The sequence below is a fragment of the Aphanomyces astaci genome (genome assembly GCF_000520075.1).
Source record: "Aphanomyces astaci strain APO3 unplaced genomic scaffold supercont1.13, whole genome shotgun sequence".
NCBI classification, from domain to species: Eukaryota; Oomycota; class Saprolegniomycetes; order Saprolegniales; family Verrucalvaceae; genus Aphanomyces; species Aphanomyces astaci.
This window is the reverse complement of record NW_009798276.1, coordinates 185,746-207,003: the sequence shown is the minus strand read 5'-3', so window position 1 is coordinate 207,003 and position 21,258 is coordinate 185,746. Positions and strand designations below refer to the sequence as shown.

At 48.6% G+C, this 21,258-nt stretch overlaps 5 protein-coding genes across 7 annotated transcripts; 4 read left to right on the top strand and 1 right to left on the bottom strand.

Moving 5' to 3' along the window:
- Window positions 1-111: 111 nt before the first annotated feature.
- Window positions 112-3,466, top strand: H257_06519 (sodium/hydrogen exchanger 3). The gene is made up of 11 exons (XM_009831766.1): window positions 112-326; window positions 380-447; window positions 517-580; window positions 646-830; window positions 946-1,227; window positions 1,288-1,375; window positions 1,652-1,706; window positions 1,764-1,819; window positions 1,880-2,121; window positions 2,870-2,971; window positions 3,098-3,466. Exons 1-11 carry the CDS (start codon window positions 155-157, stop codon window positions 3,353-3,355), a joined length of 1,572 nt encoding a protein of 523 aa, XP_009830068.1. The 5' UTR covers window positions 112-154; the 3' UTR covers window positions 3,356-3,466.
- Window positions 3,467-4,461: 995 nt separating this feature from the next.
- H257_06518 lies at window positions 4,462-8,030 on the bottom strand. 2 transcript variants are annotated; one of them, XM_009831764.1, is made up of 3 exons: window positions 7,567-8,030; window positions 7,397-7,498; window positions 4,462-7,311 (listed from the first exon to the last, which is right to left on the bottom strand). In XM_009831764.1, exons 1-3 carry the CDS (start codon window positions 7,978-7,980, stop codon window positions 4,630-4,632), a joined length of 3,198 nt encoding a protein of 1,065 aa, XP_009830066.1. In that variant the 5' UTR covers window positions 7,981-8,030; the 3' UTR covers window positions 4,462-4,629. The 2 variants fall into 2 exon arrangements, with proteins under 2 accessions (XP_009830066.1, XP_009830067.1); XM_009831765.1 differs by lacking the exon at window positions 7,567-8,030 and having other exon boundaries at window positions 7,397-7,533.
- A 2,499-nt stretch (window positions 8,031-10,529) lies between these two features.
- H257_06517 (hypothetical protein) lies at window positions 10,530-11,326 on the top strand. Its single transcript, XM_009831763.1, has one exon. The coding sequence runs from the start codon at window positions 10,613-10,615 to the stop codon at window positions 11,099-11,101; it is 489 nt and encodes a 162-aa protein (XP_009830065.1). The 5' UTR covers window positions 10,530-10,612; the 3' UTR covers window positions 11,102-11,326.
- A 106-nt stretch (window positions 11,327-11,432) lies between these two features.
- On the top strand, window positions 11,433-12,823 carry H257_06516 (hypothetical protein). The gene has a single exon (XM_009831762.1). It carries the CDS (start codon window positions 11,721-11,723, stop codon window positions 12,783-12,785), a length of 1,065 nt encoding a protein of 354 aa, XP_009830064.1. The 5' UTR covers window positions 11,433-11,720; the 3' UTR covers window positions 12,786-12,823.
- A 942-nt stretch (window positions 12,824-13,765) lies between these two features.
- Window positions 13,766-18,183, top strand: H257_06515. Of its 2 annotated transcripts, XM_009831760.1 has the most exons (14): window positions 13,766-14,294; window positions 14,342-14,427; window positions 14,493-14,602; window positions 14,698-14,850; window positions 15,100-15,192; window positions 15,260-15,402; window positions 15,988-16,046; window positions 16,160-16,244; window positions 16,320-16,372; window positions 16,595-16,726; window positions 16,807-17,117; window positions 17,421-17,515; window positions 17,598-17,967; window positions 18,028-18,183. In XM_009831760.1, exons 1-14 carry the CDS (start codon window positions 13,831-13,833, stop codon window positions 18,091-18,093), a joined length of 2,220 nt encoding a protein of 739 aa, XP_009830062.1. In that variant the 5' UTR covers window positions 13,766-13,830; the 3' UTR covers window positions 18,094-18,183. The 2 variants fall into 2 exon arrangements, with proteins under 2 accessions (XP_009830062.1, XP_009830063.1); XM_009831761.1 differs by having other exon boundaries at window positions 16,807-17,515.
- Window positions 18,184-21,258: the final 3,075 nt, after the last annotated feature.

Sequence of the window (21,258 nt, the reverse complement as noted above, 5' to 3'; positions counted from 1 at the left end):
ATTTGTAATCTATCCAATCAAGGCCGTCTATGAGAATCGTTTGCTCCAATCAAAATCGTTGAAAGAAGCTGAAACTCCCAGCTGATTTTTCGGTCGTTTCATCTTGGCAGTGGATATTTCGCAGCTTGGACGTGCTCCTGAAGGATCAAGCAACATGAGTGAACTGACTGCGGGCAACGCCGAAGAGGAGCATTACTATGGCATGAGCAACCAGTACCAGCTCTCGTTCTTCTTCTCGCTCTTCCTCGCGCTGCTCATGACGTCGATCGTCGTGAGCAACTACTTCGTCCACCATCTTCACTGGCACTTTCTTCCGGAAGCAGGGGGTATCTATCCACTTTTACCAATCCAATGCATCAGGTCTAATCCCATGTGGTAGCGACGATCCTCGTCGGGGCTTTGGGCGGCGTGTTGTGCTACATGTACAACAACAGCATCACCCACTCGGTATGTATACCATCCCTCGATATCGTGATATCCAAAACTCGACCATGACCATGCTTGAAATCCTCGTAGCTCATGATCTTTGACCCGAACACGTTCTTCATTGCGTTGCTTCCTCCGATCATCTTCAACTCTGGTCCGTGCCGCCTCCTCCCCTAGATATCTTCGCACCTTCGTATGTCGTCATCGTTGCTTTTGTAGGGTACACCATGAAGCGTCGGTACTTCTTTGACAACATCGTGCCCATCGTCATGTATGCGGTCGTGGGCACAACCATCTCGAGCGTGAGCGTCGGGTTGATCATGTACGTCGTGGGGCAGCTCGCATTCAGCATCAAGTTGTCGCTCGCAGAAGCCTTGTCGTTTGGCGCGCTCATCAGCGCCACGGTAACCACTCCTAGTGTTCCTGTGATTCACATGACATACACTCTCCTATTCTCCTAATATTATTTCTAAATATTTGTTGCTTCAATATGATATATATATATATAAACCTGAATAGGACACGGTGTCGGTGCTGGCCATCTTTCAAGAACTGCGCGTGGACCCGACGTTGTTTTACTTGGTGTTTGGCGAAAGCTCACTCAACGATGCCGTGGCCATCGTGTTGTTCGGGACGTTCTCCAAATTCATTGGGAACGTTTACTCGTCGTCGTACTTGCCTATCGCGATTTTGGACTTTGTCCTGATCTTTGTCGGGTCGACGCTCATCGGCATCCTCTTTGGCGTCCTCTCCGCCCTCCTTTTCAAGCACTTTGACTTCAAGGGGTGTCTCTACCATGAGGTACGGGGCTTTGCCACGTCATCGCACCAACCACATCGCCCTCACCCCATTAACCCCTAGATGGGCGTGTACATGATGTTTGCGTACCTGCCGTTCCTCGTCGCCATGATCTTCGACTTGTCGGGGGTCGTGGCCATTCTCTTTACAGGTATCGTCGCATGTCGATTTATGTATATATTCCCGTTCGATGTTGGTTTGTCTTATATATATATATACATATTGCCGTTGTATGTTGGTTTGTCACATATATATACATATATATATATATATATATATTGCCGTTGTATGTTGATGTGTCATGTGTATGCATAAATACAAAGATATGTATTGCCGTTATCTCTTGTTTTGTCGTATATATATATATATATTCATGCCGTCGATGGTTTGTCATAAGGGAATTACTCATTTTTGTTGTTGCGGATAGGCATTACCATGAAGCATTACACGAGCAACAACTTGAGCGACCAAGGCAAAGAAATGTAAGTGTATTTTATGCGTTTTTTTTTTAACTTTATCGTTGAATGATCACGTTGTAGGTGTGGACGCATGTTCAATGCGATCTCGTACGTGTCCGAGACCACAATCTTTCTCAGTACGTCCATATATGTAGATATATATATATATATATTTATATATATGGACGGTTGGATAGACTTGGGCCTGGCCATCTTTGCGCTGCAAGTGGGCTATCACTTTAAGTTCATCTTTTGGGCCCTCTTGGCGTGTCTTGCCGGCCGCGCCGCGTTTGTGTTTCCGCTCTCGTACTTGGTCAACTTGCGCCGCGACCCGGACCGCCAAGTGAAGAAAAGCCAGCAAGTGATGATTTGGTTCAGCGGATTCCGGGGCGCCCTCTGCTTTGCGCTTGCGCTGGAGTGGCCCAACGACAAACGAAGCGTACGTACGACATGGATCGATATAGATATTGTCGTTTTAGCCAGAATTTGGACTTTTATGTTGATGTTTCAAATATATCGATCGATTTTTATACCGAATTTCCGAATTTTGTATGTAAAAGTATGTCCACGAGTGACGCCCATCACACTAATATATTTAGTTATCCACTAATTCGTTGTTGATTGGTTGAATTTTTCGCTATAAATTTCCAAAATTCGCGTGGTTTGTCGAATCAATATTGAATCAATGTGGAGTTCTGATTGGTTGAATATACATTCGTTTCTGCAAAAGCCAATCAAATCATCCATTCAAAAATGGATTAGCCAATAGCGTCGATGATTCGTGATGATTCGATTTGGCGGCGAGATCATTCGATTCGACGGGGTCGTCTGGAAATTCGTATCGAATATACCACAATATCTATGTCGACTTCTTCCATGTTGGAGACCTGGTGGTTTCCCGATGGTTTGTATGCGGATTGTATGGGAACCGCCCACGAATCGCCAAACTTTGGAAATATATTATACTTGAAATATATTATCTGATAGACTTGAAACGGCACCATTGGGAATATATCATTCATTCTAGCCAATCGTGTTGCAACCTTCATTTTATAAATCGAATCCTAACCCTTTGCTGGATTTTTCGGTGTATTTCAACAATCCCCCAACCAATTGGCAAATTTGGGCGAAAAGGCAAATATTATTTGAGCCGCGAATAACTTGCAGCGCTGTTGTTTGTATTGTAGCAAGTGATTGCGACGACGATGGTCGTGGTGCTGGCGACGCTATTCATCGGCGGCGGGCTCACGGTGCCCATGCTCAAGTACTTGAAGATCAAGCAATTGACCGTACGTACTGTACATTTGATGGATACAAAAAAACTGGAAACATACAGTATCTTGAGGGCGAATACTATAAATACAGTGTATATTATATCGACCACCAAAATATATATAAAAAAATGGTTTTGGTAGCCCGCCGAGGAAATCGAGCTCGACCAAAACGTGGTCCCGATCAAGCGTATGAAAGTGCTCCAGTTTGACGCCAAGTACTGGGTGCCGTTCTTCACGCACTTGCATCCGGACACGGGCTCGTTCCATGGGACCGATCCCCTCGACGACGACGGCGACACGTCCAAGGATGCGCTGCGTCCTGAATATGACGACGGCGACGATGGCGAAGACTTTGCCACAATCAACGTATCCTCTTCGTCGTTGCAGCAGCAGCAGTAACCAGTTGCCATCGAAACATATAACCACGATTTGCATGTTAATATCATACTGAAGTATTTCAAGTGCACTACCGATAAGTTGCTGCCCAACATAATACATACATGCTTGCGAGTCATATTGCACCCAAAGTTGGACTTGCGAGTTCATTTCGCCAAATAGCATTCAAGTTTATTTGATCGAATTGAAGGCCGAGTCTAGATGTCGCAACCAATGGCATAAAATGGCCATTATTCGAAGAAATGTTGCCAAAATCGAAATATTCTTTTTTTCAAGACCTGGTGCGTCTGGATGCCACCAAAGTTCACTTGACGTGTTTTATGGCATACCATCGTAAGAATTGGACCAATTTGGTCCAACTTGATATGGACTGATTTGTTCCATCGGAAATAACGAATAATGTTTCCAAAATTCAACTGGCATCTAGACAACTATGTATATATTACTTGTTTTCTCGATTTTTTTTCATGGGATATGAGACTGTGGGAAAATTTTGCAGACTTGCCAATACGGTTTATGGTATAATTTTATGACGTGGCATCCAGGCTAGCCCTACGCTTGTACAAAATAAGCGTTACAGAGATTATTCTATATATATACTAGTATATATATATAACATTAGTGTATATATATACTATTAATAGTATATATATATAAGATTAGTGTATATATATATGGTTTTACCCAACGCGAAGGGTCTGACTGGGCCGAATCAAACGTTTGGATTGGCTGAAATTCGACATGACGTGTTCTTCAATTCTTTCCCTTTAGGGTGCGTCTGGTAAGATTTCAAAAATAGAATTTCGATTTTCTCGAAAACTGGGATTAACCAAAATGCCATTATCAAAATGGAGGTAAAAGGTCCAATATTTTGTAATATGGAGTTTTCGACCTCTTCGACGAGTAAATCCCACGTGCAAGTATTTATTGGATTAGGGTTAAATCTTTTCCAGCACGACATGTTTCTATTTTAATCAGATTGATTGAATTCGGCCCCAAAATGGCGTTTCGGGCCTGAAAATTGCAATACTTCTGGTTACTGTACCAGACGCACGCACCCTAGACATCGATGCTACTGCTTCGGGTTTCTACAACTATCTGTGATAATATTGTGTTCTAATAATATATTTGTGTTGTTATCATTTCGACGTATGTCACCCAACGTAATAATATTCTTCTTTTTCAGGTTGTGTTCAATCACACTTGACCGTTAGAAGACTCCAGAGTACCATGTCTACGTATTGCACTCACTAATAATAAAATTAATCAAGTAGTGGCTACGCGACCAGATTGGCAGGGGTGGTGGTGGAGGGGCTGTAGTGCTGGGGGTGGTATGCCCATTGGTTTGTGGGGCCTTTGCAGGCGTCGTCACAGGACGTACCCCATTTGTGGTGGGTCTTGAGCTTGAAAATCTTTTCAAACTCCATCTGGGCGTCGTCAGAGGTCGTGTCGTACGGCCCTTTGAGCGCGCACTGGACCTTGCCGTCGGAGGTACTCCACCGCGTCCACACGTACTGGTCGTTCGTGTCGGGTATTAGCAGCCACTGCAGAATGTACCGTTTGGTCGGACCTTGCCTCAGCTGCACGCCGCGCACGACGGTCGCGGTGGGTTTGCCTAGCGTCGGGTCTACCGTCGATTGAAAGTCGACTTCCACGTCTTTGATGCCCGTCGGTTGATTCGTGGTGGTGGCGGTCGTGCCTTGAGCATCTCTCAACGGTAGTGGATCAGAGGTCAGACCAGCATCCTCCTGTCGTTTAGGGTGTTTTCGTCGAGTCTGCCATCCACGCACCCTCGCTTGAAGGATCACGGCCGCCCATTGCCGATGAAACAGACGAGCCGATATGTGATGCCGCACGGCGCGCTGGACAACGACCGCCGCGGCGTTCCGTTTGGCGGCCACGTCTTCACATTGCGCTTGGTTTACACGACGAAACAAATCAAAACTCGGGACCTGGTCGTGCCAGGGCAACCCCACGAGCCAGTCTAGCCACGCTGTGACCATAGTAAACTGCGCACTGGTGGGGTCGACGGTCTCGAGGGCGGCGATCTCCGCCTCTACCGCCGACACCGCCTCTTGAGACATGCCCGCCGTCTGCAACTTGCTCCGGTAGGTACGAATGAGGACGCTGGTTGACACTGATTTCTCTCCCCCACCAACGGACAACGGGGCGACGAGCAGCGCGTTGACTTGGTCTAGCAATCGCCTGACCCCTGGTAGGCCATACCATTGCAACGACGTTTCAAAGTACGATTTGGCCAGGGCGTACTGCTTGGCTCGCATGCACTTGCGCCCGAGGTCTCGTGCCAGCGCCGCCTCTTGGGCGCGCTCCATATCAGTTTTGTGGACTTCGTGGTTGTGGGCGAGGGGGTCGACGGAACCTGCTGCGGCTCCAGGTTGGTTTGTGCCTTGTAAAATGTGGAGCACAGACGTGAGCTGGCACTGCATGTGGTGAATCGCCCGCTGTTGCGCGTCCACCGTGCGTTGCAAGTCGAGGGTGGCGGCGGTCGCGTCTGTCTTGGCCGTGTGAACCACTTGGTGCATGCTGGCTTGCATGCGCGCCCACTCCAGCTGCCACGTACCCGCTTGACGGCGGTGCGTCGCAACCTCCTGTCGCAAGTAGAGCAGTTCCACGTCCCTCCGAACTGCATTGGATCGAATGCGGTCTAGTATCAATGTCGTGCCATCCGCCGTCGCCTTGGCGTCCACCATGGTCGCCCCATGTCGCAGAAGTTGCTCAACCACGTGCAATTCCGCCTTGACGGACACGTCGCTGGACGAGACGGCGACGTTGATGCGGTCGCACACATAATGCATGGCTGTCCATCCTTTGGCGTCAACAACGTTCACGTTGGCCCCCGCCGCCATCAAGTACATGGCGCAGTCGCCGTGGCCGTACCGACAGGCCACATGCAGCGGCGTGCGCCCGCTCTTGTCGACATCGTCAACTCCGTGAAACACGTACTTGCCACTCGCGTCGGTGGTGGCAGTAGCAGTGAGAAGCACCTCCATGCACTCGGTGCTGCCTGCAAAGCACGCCACGTGCAGCGGTGTGCTGCCGCCTTCGTTGATGGCCAGCGTGTGCGCGGCGGCCGTGACAAGCGCCTGGACGCATCCGACGCTGGGGGTCATGCACGCGTAGTGGAGGGGGGTTTGCGAGCCCAGGTCGAGAGCGTCCACGTGGGCGCCGGCTGCAAGCAGCAGCTCCACCGCGGCGACTGAGCCCCCGATGCATGCATAATGCAGCGCCGACACGTTGAAGGCGTCGGTGAGGCGGGGGGACGTGAGAGGTTGATCTAGGAGGGCCATGAGCTGCGAAGTATGGCCATGACGGGCGGCATGCAAGAGCGGCGGCAAAGACGCCGACGAAGGGGGAGGGGACCAAAGGGAGTACGTCGTCGTGTCGTTGGCCAGGAGGACGCCGGCGGCGGTGCCATCGAGGCATACGATCCCCACACGGTCGGGGGGGTTGGTGGTGACGTGCTGTGCGACGGAGTACGGCAGCATCACAGACGGGATCGTGATGTGATCCACCGCCATCTGGTCCACGCTCATGACGAAGGCGGATGTAGGGTTGGCCACGTCATTGTTGGCAACGATGACAGCAATCGCACCGGCTTGCTGCAGCCGTTCGATCTTTTCGGGGAATGTGCACCCCCCGCGGTCGACAAATGCGATGGCGCCGGCAAACTCGGGCTTGTTGGCCACGGAAGGATGCGCGGTGCGGGGACTGGCTGTGACGAGGCGGCTTCGAAAGTACAGTTTCTTGCGGTGTCGAAGTCCAAAGTCGGCAAGGGGTGCAAACTGCACGTGGAATTCGTCGGCTGACGTGGCATACAGGACAAAGGCAAAGAGCGGCGGGAGTGGAGACGATGGCTTGGAAGATACGTGGGAATGGGGTTCGATGGCGGATGAGATTGACGGGGCCAAGAAATGCACGATCTCGGGGTCTTTTGTGTACTAGAATGGACAACAGGGAAACTGAGCAGTGTTTGGATGAATTGTGGCTAACGTTACTGTGTGAATGCGTGAATGGTGGACGTACCCCTTCAACACTCTTCTTGACGACATCTACGCCAGCTTGGACGACTCCGTTTGTGTGTTCAACAGTTTTCTTGACAGCTTCGACACCAGCTTGTAAAAATGACTAGCACATGGTACCACGAAGAAGGATGAACGATCGATGGCTTGGTGAAAACGGTGATGATGGCCTACCTTGGCTAGCTCGTGCTTGACTTCCAAGACCACCTGGGTGCCATCGCGAAGCGACTTGCCCATGACCTGCCCGACCATGAGCACAGGAATGTCCACACCCGCGCCTTCACGTTCGAAAGCTTCACCCATCCGCACGAGCTCCTCGCTGGAGTTTGTAAGAATCATGCCGATAGCACCAGCGGCTTGAATGCTCTTGGCCTTTGCCGCGAACGAGCAGTCACCACGTTGGACCACGGCGATGCGCCCCCGCAGGGCAGATGCGTTTTGGATCGACGGGAATGCCGTCGCCGGGACAACGTGCACCAACGCGCCAGTGTACGTGCTAGGGCTATGGGAGCCAAAGGTTGCGACGGGGGCCGGGATCTGCCGCTTCATGCCCGCAAGAGTCACATGGATGTATGCCAGAATCGACATGGACGAAGTAGGATTCGATTGTGCGAATTGACTGTCTATCAAGGTCAAATCTTCGCTTTTTCAAGTCGTCCTCAAGTTTCGATCTTTTGTCTCGGGTCGTTTTATTGGAGGAATTCCAACCAATCAAACGTCATGGTTATCAAAAGATAGACAATTGAAACGTGTGAATGTTTGCAATGGCATTCAATAAATGGACAACTCGCCACACTTCTACCTAGCAACTTCGTTTCCCTGGCATCATATTCATGTATCACCGCAATGTGGCGAATGCAGTCACTTCTTATCGATTCACGTTGGTACTGTTCACATATTCACTTTGGTTGCAGCGATGGAGATGTGTGGCGACATGCTTTCCCGCAGACATCACAGGTGTTCCTATATCCACCCCAAGTGAAGTTGACGCCTGCTTGTAAAGCGATATATTTGTATATTATTCGTTCTCACAACTAGAGTGGTCTATTGTTGTCTATGTACGACTCAGTGCACTGCAAAGTTGAATGTGGCTCTATGCCCATCGTTGTCTTGCTTGGCCAAGGCGAGCAAATCGTTGGACAAAATCGAGGGCGCACTTTGATGTCACCCCTGTCGCTCGACGCAGCAACACTCTGGCTTGCAGTGCAATTTCTCGGAATGTAGCGGCAGCGAATGTGAAACTCCACGAACATCGACACTGCGTCGATACAGCTTGACCACGGATAGTTTTCCATGATGGCATTGACGGATAACCACGTTAACGTTACTAAATTTAGATGCACATGTTTGGTTGTAACCACAAACGTTTCTCGTGCCAGAAAACTAGATGTCTGAAGCTAAATACACAAAATGAAGTTAACGACATTATTGGTACCTTCCTCCCCGTACACATATTCGTGGTCGGTTTGCCCAGCAGGGGGGTTGCGAAGCTGCTACAGAGACGACTCTTGGCCGCTTGGATGCCAACAAACTGGAACGGACCATATGCGTACTGAGAATGGACGCGTAGACAAAGGCGTCGCAATGCATGGCGTCACGTAAAGAGGTGACTTTCGATGCCATTGAGGCTACCAACACATCCACATGTTGCGGTAGCATCGATACGGTGGATTGATTAGCCATGAAAAAGGCCATCGACCACCAAGATTCTTCCTAGTATTCGACACAATTTTCCAGCCATTAGATAGGGCACACGGCGACTTTCACTGCTCGACGGATTCGGGCGTTGCGTTCGACACAAGCTAGTGAATGTCGAGCATATAAACTTGCGGTACACATCAGATGAGATGTGCACATCACGCATTGGATTGCGTTTTTCGCTGGCGTTGGTGTCGTAGGGGGGGAATGATGACGAGCCCACGATTGTTGGAGTGACAGGATCTGATCCTGAAAGGTGGTGGCACGTTTAGCAAAAGCGCTCGCCCAATCGAAGTGCGGCGCTGCATATTAGTCGCTGATAGAAACAAGGCGTTACGCAATTGCGCCAATGGGATGGCGCCATACAAACAACGAGGACGGTGCAAAACTCGAACAAGCGAGCAAGTACATTGTACTGCCGGTACAGTATGTACCAGGAGTACATGTATATCGCCATACGCGTGCACGGCTACAGTACATGTAGTGACTGAGGAGATTGTAGCCAATATGGATGAGAGATGGAGAAGGAACATGCCACATGTGCCTGCACGAGGAATAGTACGGAGCGCGGGATCGGTCAATATTGCTGTAACTGTAGTACTACCAGCGCCGCAGAAGCCTCTGAGCTCTCATGCTTGAATGGAGAAGACATAATGTAGCGTACACTTCAGAATAGAACACTGTTTTCGTGAAAGAAGCTCAGCTGAAAGTCAGCGTGGCACGATCCTCCTGAATCAACCACCAACCTAAGTGGGCATTGCTCCTTGGGCTTATAACCAACCACACACCCATATTTGTACGTGATGGCCGTTGCAACGCTTAAACTTCCAACACAACAGCCCGTACATTTCAACTTGCGGTGTGACTTTGAAAAAGTCGAATCGACCAGAGATACACTGTACGTGTACATTAGGATTCGCACAAGTTGCCCACGGTACTGATCGAAGATGGCTGGGTCCATGGGAGAGCCTAGTTGCCCACGGTACTGATCGAAGATGGCTGGGTCCATGGGAGAGCCTAGTCACAGAACAACCTCGCTGGAGCTGCTATGACACGACACACAAGCAGGTATAAGCACCGCACTTCACCAATACTCTGACTCCGCAGTAAGAACGTGTGAAACACAACGGAAGCTTGAAGTTGATGAGGAGCGAAGCCCCTGGTATGATGAATTGGCTAATGACTACCAACCTGACATCTGGACGATTCCAGCGGCGTTCTTTCCGGAAAAACACGATTTATCCGTACGTTTTGGTGAACCGTTGGGACGCTGCAGCCACTGGCCTTCGGATTATCCGGATAATGGCGTCAAAGCCGTTTCGATTTCGTGACCAATGCCCGCGTTGAACTTGGTATCCAATCAAATGCCACGAACAAAACAATTCGGGCAAAAAATGGAATGGCGAATGTAAATTATCCGGATGACCACATATATCCAAGTTTTCTTCAACTTCACAGTCAGTTCTCGAAATCATCAAGGAGATCGATCGACACAGTCGTCGGCGCCTTGATACCTTACCATATGCCTCCATCGCTGCCGCAAGTCTCATTTGGACGAACGGCCATGGACCGTGACCTACTATACGAAGTGTTGCGCGTGTACCTCGAAGGCGAGGAAATGAAGGCCGAGTTTGCGCGAACTGGCCTGAGTTTGGGGTTGGGTACGATGGAAGAAGCATCGAGCAGCGCCATGCGCCGAGACCGTTGCTGGATGCAAGACGCGTTGAGTCCTGATGCTCCTTACTTTGGCTTTGACAAAGTCGTGCAGAAGTTGCAGGAGCCATTGAAAAAGCCACCGCTGATGCCGCTCCAATCCAACAAGCGCAAGTGCTGGTCGTGCAATGCCAAGCTTGGCTTGACGCCGGCCTCGTGCAAGTGCGGCTACACTTTTTGCGGCTCCCACCGATACCCAGAGACGCACCGCTGTGCCTTCGACTTCAAGCGCGAAAACAAACGCAAGCTCGAGTTGCTCAACCCCGCCCTTCGCCCCGACAAGCTCGTGCGTGTGTGATGTCCTCGTGTGTCCCCAACCACCGTCTGCCACGAACACCATCGACTACAACCCCTCGAAGCCACGACGACGACAGTGTGGCTTATCCTGTCCCCTCTCACTGCATTGCCTTTATTTATTGCCGTACCTCCCTATATTTTATGCGGGCGAAGTCTACAAGTGGAATGGACATTGCCCTTTGTGCCCTATATTTGCTAATACCACACCTCCTGTTATTGCTACACATGGCATATTGTCTTGTCGCGCCAGACATCCAACACACCGACTGCCGCATGCCGCCTGTACCAAGCCATTCATCCTCTTGAGTTTTATGTCAAAAGGCTTCTCAAATGTGCACTTCCTCCAACTTCATTCGATTTGTCGTCGGCGCGTTGTCTCTGCCGCGCTGGCGGCGCCAAATGACTGGACTGCTTTTCGAGTTTTGTAGCATTCACGGTCTGATTGGCTCACGCAACTGCAACTGACTGGAACCCCTCTGATGTCAGCCAATCAGAGTGCAGTATGTGATTGGCGTGCCACAATTATCAAATGTCGCATTATCCGGATGATTCAACGATTTTATCCGTGTGCTTGAGAGCGCCCATCGTGACTGGTGCCCAAACGTCATACCTGTTCCACGATGTTTGGCCGAGTGTTTTCTAGGGTGACGGCGACGGGGCCGAGTCTGCTACGACCGACCACGTCGTCATGGATGCAAGGCGCCCAAGAACGCTCCATGGCCAAGCTGAGTGAACGTGCATTGCGACGCAAACAGCTGCGCGAGAGCAAGAAGAAGGCGACGCGCATTCCTCCGATCAAGGAAACGCTGCGCAAGCTGTACCTCCGCACGCACCCGGACTTGTTTGGCCAATTCCCCAAAGAACAACACACCAACACCGAATCGTACAAGGAACTGATGGGCATCTTGGACGCGATCGCAAACATCCGCGGCGAATTCCCGCCCGCCAAGACGCTGTCGTTGCCGTTCTACCTCACCACCGGCACGGCCGGCCAATTCAAAAACGTGACATTGAACCTGAAAACCACCGGTGGCGCCTGCAGCACGTTGATGGAGACGCAGTTGGGCAAATTCTTTGAAGAATGTGGATGGGAACCGTTGTTCGAGTGGAACAAGGGCAGCTGGGGACTCACGACCACGGCGGTGCTGCCGCCGGACGACACGTATGAGCGCGACGAGGCCGTGCCGCAGCGCGCGCCACAGCCAGAGGTCGCGCCAGCGTTCCGCGAGCAGCCCAAAGCGAGCCAGCCAGACGAATCCAAGATGGAGGTGCTGCTGAGGGAGCTGAACGACGTGCTCGAGGTGATTGCGGCCGTGCCGTACTTTGCCCACGAAGAAGAGGGCGATTACAAGGACATTTACGAATTGTACACGAACGAAGACGAAAACTCGGTCAACGGCCTCAAAGAAATCGAGCGCCGCGGCGGGTACAACATCATCCCGTCCACGCACATGATCTGGGAAGGCGAGCGTGACGCCGCCGTGTTGATCCAAGGTCTGGACATGGACTCAGCGCTCATCGTCCAGCGTATCCTCATGCATGCAATCACGATGGACAAGAAGGTAGACGACTTTGTGCAGGCCGAGAAGGCCAAGATGGCAGCAGGAGAATCGAGCGACGACAGCGACGATGAAGATGATGATGATATCAAGGACGCACAAATCACAGAGAAAAAGGTCGAGTAAATGGCAGTAATTTTGGCATGATTGATACTTTTGACATATCTACTGGCAGTTACGGCAGTTATCTTCCACGGTGGACACACCAACATTCCCGTATTGCATTTAAAACTCCATACACGACCTCCATTGAATCAAGCTGTAAAAACCTGCATTCTGTTCATGAGCGCGGCAAGGTATTCATTCCTTTACTGTTAGCCAAAAGTCCAATTTAAGATGCTCGATCCATTTTAATTAGCCAATTAATTCCTAGAAAGGCAGTTTTTAACCTACCGTATACCCCCGCTTCAGTACCTATGATTTCTCCGGTTGGACCTGTACCGGTTTGGAACATACTTCAAGTATCGGCCAATGACGAACATTTTCATGGTTCCGTACCTAATTGTCTCTAATTGGACAGAATTATCCAATCACCATGCGTTAATAATTTTTATCCAATGAAATTTAAGTTCTGTGATTTAGACCAATGCGCACGCCTGAATAGTTTTCTTGGAGCTGTTCCAGTTGTGATCAGATTTTTACTGACATTTTAATAGGTACTGAAGCGGGGGGTATACGGTAGTACTACCGTATACCTTATGGATCTGTACCCCCGAAAATGTCAATTAAATCTGATCGAAATGGATACAACTCAATAAGGTGGTCTGATTTCTTTCCAATGCGTTCGGATTGGTTACTTCTACTTGTTTAATTGGCTAGAACGAGATAATTGGACAGTTTTGACCAATATAAAGCGACTTACTTGGGTACAGCCTTCCAAGGTACCACCAAATCGTACTTTATTGACACCATACAGCAATTTGGGTACAACTCGAAAAGGCAAAATCATGGGTACTGATCCATAAGGTATACGGTAGTACTTAGGTAGTTATTAATAGTACTTACGGTTTGTATGCCTCGTATTTGTTTATTGGGTTTGGCGTTGCATACAAAAACCAAGTTCTTTCGACGTCCTATTTATATACACCTGGCGTCAAAACCACGACAAATAAAAAGACTGCTGCCGAAATGCAACTTCAAGAAATTGAAGAGTGGGGACACAAGACACACCATGAGCAGCAGTTTTCGAGACAACGGCGAGGCAAGAGCTATGGGGAGGGAAGACCTAAGCGGGTACCAGCTCAAGAACGGTCTGTACGTTGACCCGAACGAGAGCGATGAGGACGCCGACAGCCACGTCGGCTCCTTCCACCACGACGGAAGCGGCAGCATCCCTCCGAGAAAGATGTCCCGCTCCATGTCCTCGCCCAACATTGGCCCAAAGTCGGCGGTTCCCCCGACGATAGCGCACCCCATACCCCCGCTAAAGCTGGACGATCACAGCATTACTGATGCATCATCTGCTACTTCCACGACCTTGGGCACGTTGAAGACGTTGCCCACTAGCCCCATGAACACCCTTCCCGATGCCATCATGGCGGCATTTGGCAAGTTCTCGCCGTCCACGGTGCCGCTGTCGCCAACAACTGAACGAAAGACGAGCAGCCCTGTGTGCATCGGAGACCCCAACGGCGCGTACGTTCGGCTGAACCTCCGTCGTCCGCTAACGTTGATGCATGTAGCGCGCCTCCTCCCCACAGTGTATACATCAACCCTCCGTTGGCACCGCCGCCCTTTGCGAGCTTGACAATTTGTGAAAACTGCAAAGGTACAGTACCCCACAACGCTCGTGCAGCTGAGACTAGGCTGGTTTCATTTTGTGTGTGTGTGTAGTCGAAGTGGGTACTTTGCTCAGCAAACCTCGCCATCACTGCCGCAACTGCGGTGGCACATACTGCCAAGCATGCTCCACCAAGTCGAGCGTTATTCCGTACGACGCCTTGGTACTTATCTCGACAATATATACATATATACATCACACAATCGCTCCAAGACATGTCATGGCGCCACGTCATAACGTGCATTTTTGTATGTATAGATGGCCAAAGGCGAGTTTCGCGTGTGCGACTGCTGCTTCCTCAAAATCCGCGAGTTCCAAAGCCAAACCGGCACCACGCAATGTTCGTGGAACGGACTTAGTCCCATGTCGGAAGCCTCGTTTTTGGCCAAATTTGCATTCCCCGCCTCGCAGGTACCTAATATTGTCCCCGTTTCAGCCAAAAGTTGGACTTTTGTGCTGATTTGCCAAAAATCCATCGATCGAATCTTTATACGAATATTTTCTATATGTAAAACAATGTCCAGGGAGTCACACCCTACTTGGTTGTTGATTGGTTGAAATCATGATTTCCTGCAATCTGATTGGCTCGATTCTTCTGCAACACAATAATACTATTGTAACAACTTCAATGTGGTTCAAGGGGGGTGACTGATGTTGTAGGCTCCAGTGGTGGTTGTGAGCTGCTGCTACTTTCCCGAGTGCGTGCCATATTACGGCCACATGTACCTCACCCGCGAACACGTGTGCTTCTACGTAAGTAAAATCCTCGCCGTCCTTTGTATTATGGCATTAAACTGGTGCCAACAACCCATCGCTATAGGCGTACAAGGCGACGCTCGAGCCCATTTGCATTTCGTACGAAGACGTGACGGCCGTGGTCAAGCCCGAGTTTTACTTTATCAATGCGCTGCAATTGAAAGCTACAGATAAGTCGTGGTTCTTTGCCGAATTCAACGGCCAGCGGTATGTACTGTACAGTACGACTATTAACTAGTATGATTTATTATTGTGCCTTTAGCCAAATGGTGGAATTTTGTGTACTGAGTCACCGAATCCATCCCATCGATGGATTGTTTTACAACATTTGGATGTTAAAATCATCACGGATAATACGGTCGTATATTTGTCGTTGATATGCACCATGAAATATAACAAGTGAATATAAATTATGATATAAACAAAATATAAAATCTCAAATCAATTATACAATTGGATTATATTTATTAAATATATTGTTCACATCGAATTACATGGTGCAAAGGTACGACAAATACGGTAGTCACACACGACTTCGATGTTGAATGGATGAAAATAGAATGTGATTGGCCGCTTGATTAGCGTTCTGGGTTTTGATTGGTCGATCAGTTGTTATGCACTCTGGTTGTTATGTTCTGGGTTTTGATTGATCGATCGGTTGTTATGCACTCCAATATCGAAATCGAACGGACAATCGAATATACTTCCGAAATACACCAGCATCGTGTGCTCCAGGCTTTTTTGGCCACGAAATGAAATCCAGATGGTGTCGTGCTGACATTTTAATCATAGGGACATGTCCTATGGACGATTGGACCAACTGCTCAGTGCCCACCGACAACAGTATAAAGGTACGTTCCCTAGTCTTATCTTTCTCAGCGCAATCTTTACGACATACACACACAATGTATCACGGGAGTTTATGTCTAACCAGTGCTTTGTATTGTCGTGATGATCCATATAGAAAGCGACCACACGCCGGAATTGCTTAAGGAGATGGCATCCCAGCGACGCCAGTCGTATTTGAATTCGAATCAACGCAAAATCAGGTACAACGAGATATATTTATTTTACCCCATATAATAATTATACACTTGGGAATATATCACACTTGGTCCTACTAGCATCGTCCGCGAAGACGAAGATTTTGTGCCGCTACCCCCAGACGAAACATTGAGTACGTCTGTGACCCACGTTGTCGTGTATATGGTTGCAACGACATGTATATATATACTAGTATATATTATGATTTCGTAATGTGATCTATATATATATGTAAATGCATATGAGGGCGTGAAGTGATATAATATATTTATTTGATCGGTAAAACGGTATATATATATGATTTTGTTATAAATATATATGAGGGCGAAAAGTGATATATGGCTTTACTTGATAGGCAAAATGACCAAGATTTTGGACACGGAACTGCAAAGTGACGTGCAGCACTTGTACGAGACGTTGTTTCACACCCAAGAATTTTACCACCGCGTGATGGTATCCACCAAAGACATTGATATTTCCATCGGAGGTCGGTTCCAAAAATACATTTTAAATATATATATATATATAAATCATCGAAATTTCACTGGGGGAGGACGACATGCGTAGACTGGCAACCCATCGCACAGTGTCCTGTCAACGCCATGTCATCGTTATGTGTGTCCAAGGACCCGATGTCACATTTCCGAAAGGTCGAGTCGAAACATCCGCCCAAAGTAACGTTCCCGGGCCTGCCGCCGTACGCCGAATGCACGCGGTACCAGCTTTGTCGGCATGATGAAAACACGATCGGCGGCACGTGGACGCGGTTCGTGCTGGCTGAGACACTGCGCATGAAGAAGATTCCGTACGCGGATTACTTTGAGATCGAAACGAGATGGGTTTTTACGCTGGACGGCAACAAGTTTTGCCACGCCGAGGTTTGTTGGTGACATTCAGCAGTTCACATTTGGCGTTGGGTGCTGATTCGCCACATATCCATCGATCGATTGTTTATACTGCTGGCTGGCATTTGTATGTAATGATTGACCAGGGTCACACTGAATATATGGTGGATGAAGCGAGAATGATGTGATTGGTCACTTGATTCGTGTTTTGGGGTTTTTGATTGGTCGAGCGATTATCTCTGGATTTGGCGCTGCGCGTTCGATATTCTAGAATGTCGAAAATTGACTGGAGAATATATATTTGTTGATTTTTTGAATGGTTGAATATTTTTTTAGGTGGGCATTGTTGTGCACTTTATCAAATCCACGTGGTTCAACAACCAAATCATTTCGTCGACAATCTCCGAGTCCAAAGAAGCGTTTGAAACGTGGTACGCCCAAGATATATAAATAAGGATTCATTTACTTTAGTTTTCGCAACTCGATTAAACTTAACTTGACCATCGATGGCAGGGCCGCCGCCGCCGTCGCGGAATTGCGTCAAAAGAGCCCGACGACGACGGCTGCGTCGACACCTCCCAAGCTCCTCTCCACACCCGCAGACAGATCGCTTCACACTCCACCGCCACGCGCACCAACTGCTGAACCTTCAAATGATCCTGCGCCATCATCCCCAACCTCCACGACCTCGTCCTGGCTGATCGCCATTGCCCGAGCCGTGAGGCTGCAGCCATTGTGGGCCTTTACTATCCTGTTGTGCGTGTACATGATGTACTCGCTCCACGCCATGCATTCGACAATGCGGCTCTCGTTGGCTCGATCGACCCAGCTCGATGAACGCCTCACACAGTGGATATCCTCAACAGCAGTCACCCAGCAGCAGGTACTGGTGCCATTCATTCTACAGGGAGTAAGCACTAACATAGCATCACCTGCCTACTAGGTGGAAGACGCCGTGGCGACTGCGATGACCAAGCTTCAACAGTGTAGATCAACCACCGACGCCTAACATGACGAATGCAGGACCATTTAGAATGCCTACCATACACACATAACGTTTAGTCGTATCGCCTTGTATTGCACTTCAATGCGAGTGATTACAGTCTACAATCTGACCTTGTTATAGAATCACATATATATATTTGTTAGGGCCAGTTCCAAGTAGATATTTTTAGCAAAATGAAAAATTGGTTCCAAGTATTGTGCTTTCGAGTGAAATTTCATTTTGTTGTGGCGTGGTTTCTCGTTGGAATTTAAATCGATTTGATTGGCTACTTCAGGTGAGCTCAAAATTATTAGCCAATCAAAACCTTCTCAATGAAATTCAACCAATCAGATCGATTGTGGATCGGTTTGGTGGTCGGCGCGATTTGATTGCACCCCCTCCCCAAATTTGTATCAAATCGACAATACAGTTTCCTACTTTTTTACCTCTTTTTCTGCGAGTTTTTACGCAAATCACTATACCAAAAGTAGAGAAAGAGGGTATTTGACGTCTTTTTCTCAATCGTGAAAAAAATCGATTTTGATTGGCTCATGCTATTTCTGAAAACTACTTGGAACTTCCCTAATTACTACTAGAACCTCCATCCCAGTTTAACCACTTCAAGCGGCGTTTTTTGAGAATCGAACTCTTGTTTTTCGAAATGTTTGGAGTTTGAGGTACCATTCGAACAACCAGGAGAGCCAGTAGAATTCACCATGGCTGAAATCCATGTCAAAATAAGCTAATTAAAAGTGGTACAGCATGAGAAAGGTTGCACATGTAATAACAATAATAGAACAATGCCAAAAAGAAAACTATTTCCGGATATTTTATTTTACCGCTGGTCTGGATGCCAGCCACCTCATAAAATTATGCCATAAACCGTTTTGGCAAGTCTACAAAAATTTCCCAAAGTCTCATATCCCATGTACTGTATCTCAAAGTTGTCTGGATGTCAACTGAATATTGGAAAAATTATTCGATTTCCGATTGACCGAAGTGCAAAACTTCAACGTGATCGGTCCACACTCGATTCTCAAGAAAATGGTGGCATAATAGTTTGCACATTGGTGACATCCAGACGCACAAAATCTCGAAAAATGGAATTTTGGCAATTTTTCTTGGGAAAACGGCAATTGCATGATTTTTCGTGTCCATTTTAAATCGTGTTTTATGAATACTAGTTAGTATATACGAGTGGTTCTACTCAAATCTTGTGGACGGACGTGCTATCTTGCCCAATATAGTACCTTCAGTCAATTTCTCATCCTGCGTCATGATCGATTCAGAAATTAGTCGCAAAGTTGGCAAAGGAGCTGCATCGATATGGCGATGGGCGTTGTTGCAACCAACATAATATTAGCGTTGTTTTGCACTTCAATCTCCCTATTGACAATGATAGGTAGAAGGTCAAACGTTGTCCCTGAAGCTCACGCTCATTGACGCATGGTTGAGTGGTTGGTTGGTGGTCAAGTTCTAGGTAGGATTGAGGCGAGATTTCACTTCAAACTTGGTTAAAGTGGCCGTCAAGGAATGAGTTGATGTAGAACAGTGGATACGTGGCTGTAGAACGTACGACAAAAAGTGAAACGCGTCCGAGGGTACTCCCAAGATGGACGCGATGAGGCAGAATCCCAGCGGAAGCGTCAACGACAGCGTAGCTCCTTGGCTACATAACGGAATCTATCGTCAATCGTTCGATTGCTGGATCCAATCTACGTACGCGCAAACGGTAGCTCGTGTGGCGATGCCAGGGCTGCACTTGGTATAGTTCATCTTAGTTTCTGTGGGCGGAATGGATTCGAGACATATAGTTATGGATGCAGCAACTTGAAGATGGACGAACCAGTGGAGGAAGAACTAGTCCGACGTCGCGACCAAGTGGTGTCCGCATTTGCTGCATACTGCATCCCACGTCAGTTGGGCGCATGAAGAGTCAAAAGGTAGGGACATACCTCGCTTGGCTTGACGTTCAGAAGAGCAAGGACTTCCGTCTGACGGTGCTAGCCGCGCGCTACGTTGCGGCCATCGACGGACGTAGATTAATAGTATGGTCGGTGTCCTTCGTGCAAGTTTCGATGGCCAATGAAATCAAAGGTACAGCGCCAGGGGGTTTTGTTTGGCGCAAACACGTTGACATGGTTTGAAATGCTTGTCAAACCACTTTGACACACTAAAAATAGTTCTTATTCTACTTCCAGAAGTCGCTTTATTACTCCGGAGTATTCCGATTTCCTATGACTGCGCCGAGCCGTTGGATTGGCTAATATGCTCTACACGTTTTAGCAAAAAAAGCAACGAGTTAAGTGAGATTAACTCATCCCTGCAATCGTCATTTGACAAAAAGGACATTAGATTGGCTTAAATTGAAACGGACGGTCCCCTTGGCCAATCAAAAGTCAAGATCCATCGTCGTCCAAGGGTCGCATATTGTTGAATTCGCCAACCATCAAGAAGTGTCATTTTGAACCGTGGGCATTCCTGCAAGGCTGCTTGCTACCTCACTGCTGGACCTTCAAATGATACTGCGCCATCATCCCCAACCTCCACGACCTCGTCCTGGCTGAGCGCCATTGCCCTTGCAGTGACGCAGCAGCCATTGTGGGCCTTTGTTTTCCTGTTGTGCGTGTACATGAATGATGTACTCGCTCCACGCCATGCCTTCGACAATGCGGCTCGCGTTGGCTCGATGGACCCAGCTCGAAGAACGCCTCACACAGGGGATATCCTCAACAGCAGTCACCCAGTAGCAGGTACTGGGACCATTCTACCGGGAGTAAGCACCAAGAAAGCATCTCTCCCGGGTTGGTCTACGCGCCGTGGCAACAACTGCGATGAGCAAGCCTCAGCAGTGCAGGTCAATCAACCACCGACAAGTAACATGACGAATGCAGGACCATTTAGTAGACCTTGCATATGAATGTGGAGCCACGACGTAGCCGGATAATCGGACACCTCCAAATACATTTACAGTTACTTTATACTAGCGTATGGGTTTTCGGCAAACATCAAAGAACACCATGAGTCCGATCGTACAGAGCACCGAGAGCGCCACCCGAGTCGACTACTCCGCGACCACACCACCCACAGTGTCATCCGTCTTCCAAGGTACGTTAAAGCGGACGTTGATCGTGGTCACACGTCAACACGTAGGCGAGGTACCGCGCGAAGCCTTACGACACCTGTTCA

Coding starts and splice junctions, on each gene's coding strand:
- H257_06518 (XM_009831764.1), bottom strand. CDS start 7,980: ATGTCGATTCTGGCATACATCCATGTGACTCTTGCGGGCATGAAGCGG. Junction 7,499..7,566: donor TCAAGCACGAGCTAGCCAAG/GTAGGCCATCAT, acceptor ACCATGTGCTAG/TCATTTTTACAAGCTGGTGT. Junction 7,312..7,396: donor TCAAGAAGAGTGTTGAAGGG/GTACGTCCACCA, acceptor TGTCCATTCTAG/TACACAAAAGACCCCGAGAT.
- H257_06516 (XM_009831762.1), top strand. CDS start 11,721: ATGTTTGGCCGAGTGTTTTCTAGGGTGACGGCGACGGGGCCGAGTCTG.
- H257_06515 (XM_009831760.1), top strand. CDS start 13,831: ATGAGCAGCAGTTTTCGAGACAACGGCGAGGCAAGAGCTATGGGGAGG. Junction 14,851..15,099: donor TTGCATTCCCCGCCTCGCAG/GTACCTAATATT, acceptor CTGATGTTGTAG/GCTCCAGTGGTGGTTGTGAG. Junction 16,047..16,159: donor CCACCGACAACAGTATAAAG/GTACGTTCCCTA, acceptor TGATCCATATAG/AAAGCGACCACACGCCGGAA.
- H257_06517 (XM_009831763.1), top strand. CDS start 10,613: ATGCCTCCATCGCTGCCGCAAGTCTCATTTGGACGAACGGCCATGGAC.
- H257_06519 (XM_009831766.1), top strand. CDS start 155: ATGAGTGAACTGACTGCGGGCAACGCCGAAGAGGAGCATTACTATGGC. Junction 448..516: donor ACAACAGCATCACCCACTCG/GTATGTATACCA, acceptor AAATCCTCGTAG/CTCATGATCTTTGACCCGAA. Junction 1,820..1,879: donor CGAGACCACAATCTTTCTCA/GTACGTCCATAT, acceptor ACGGTTGGATAG/ACTTGGGCCTGGCCATCTTT.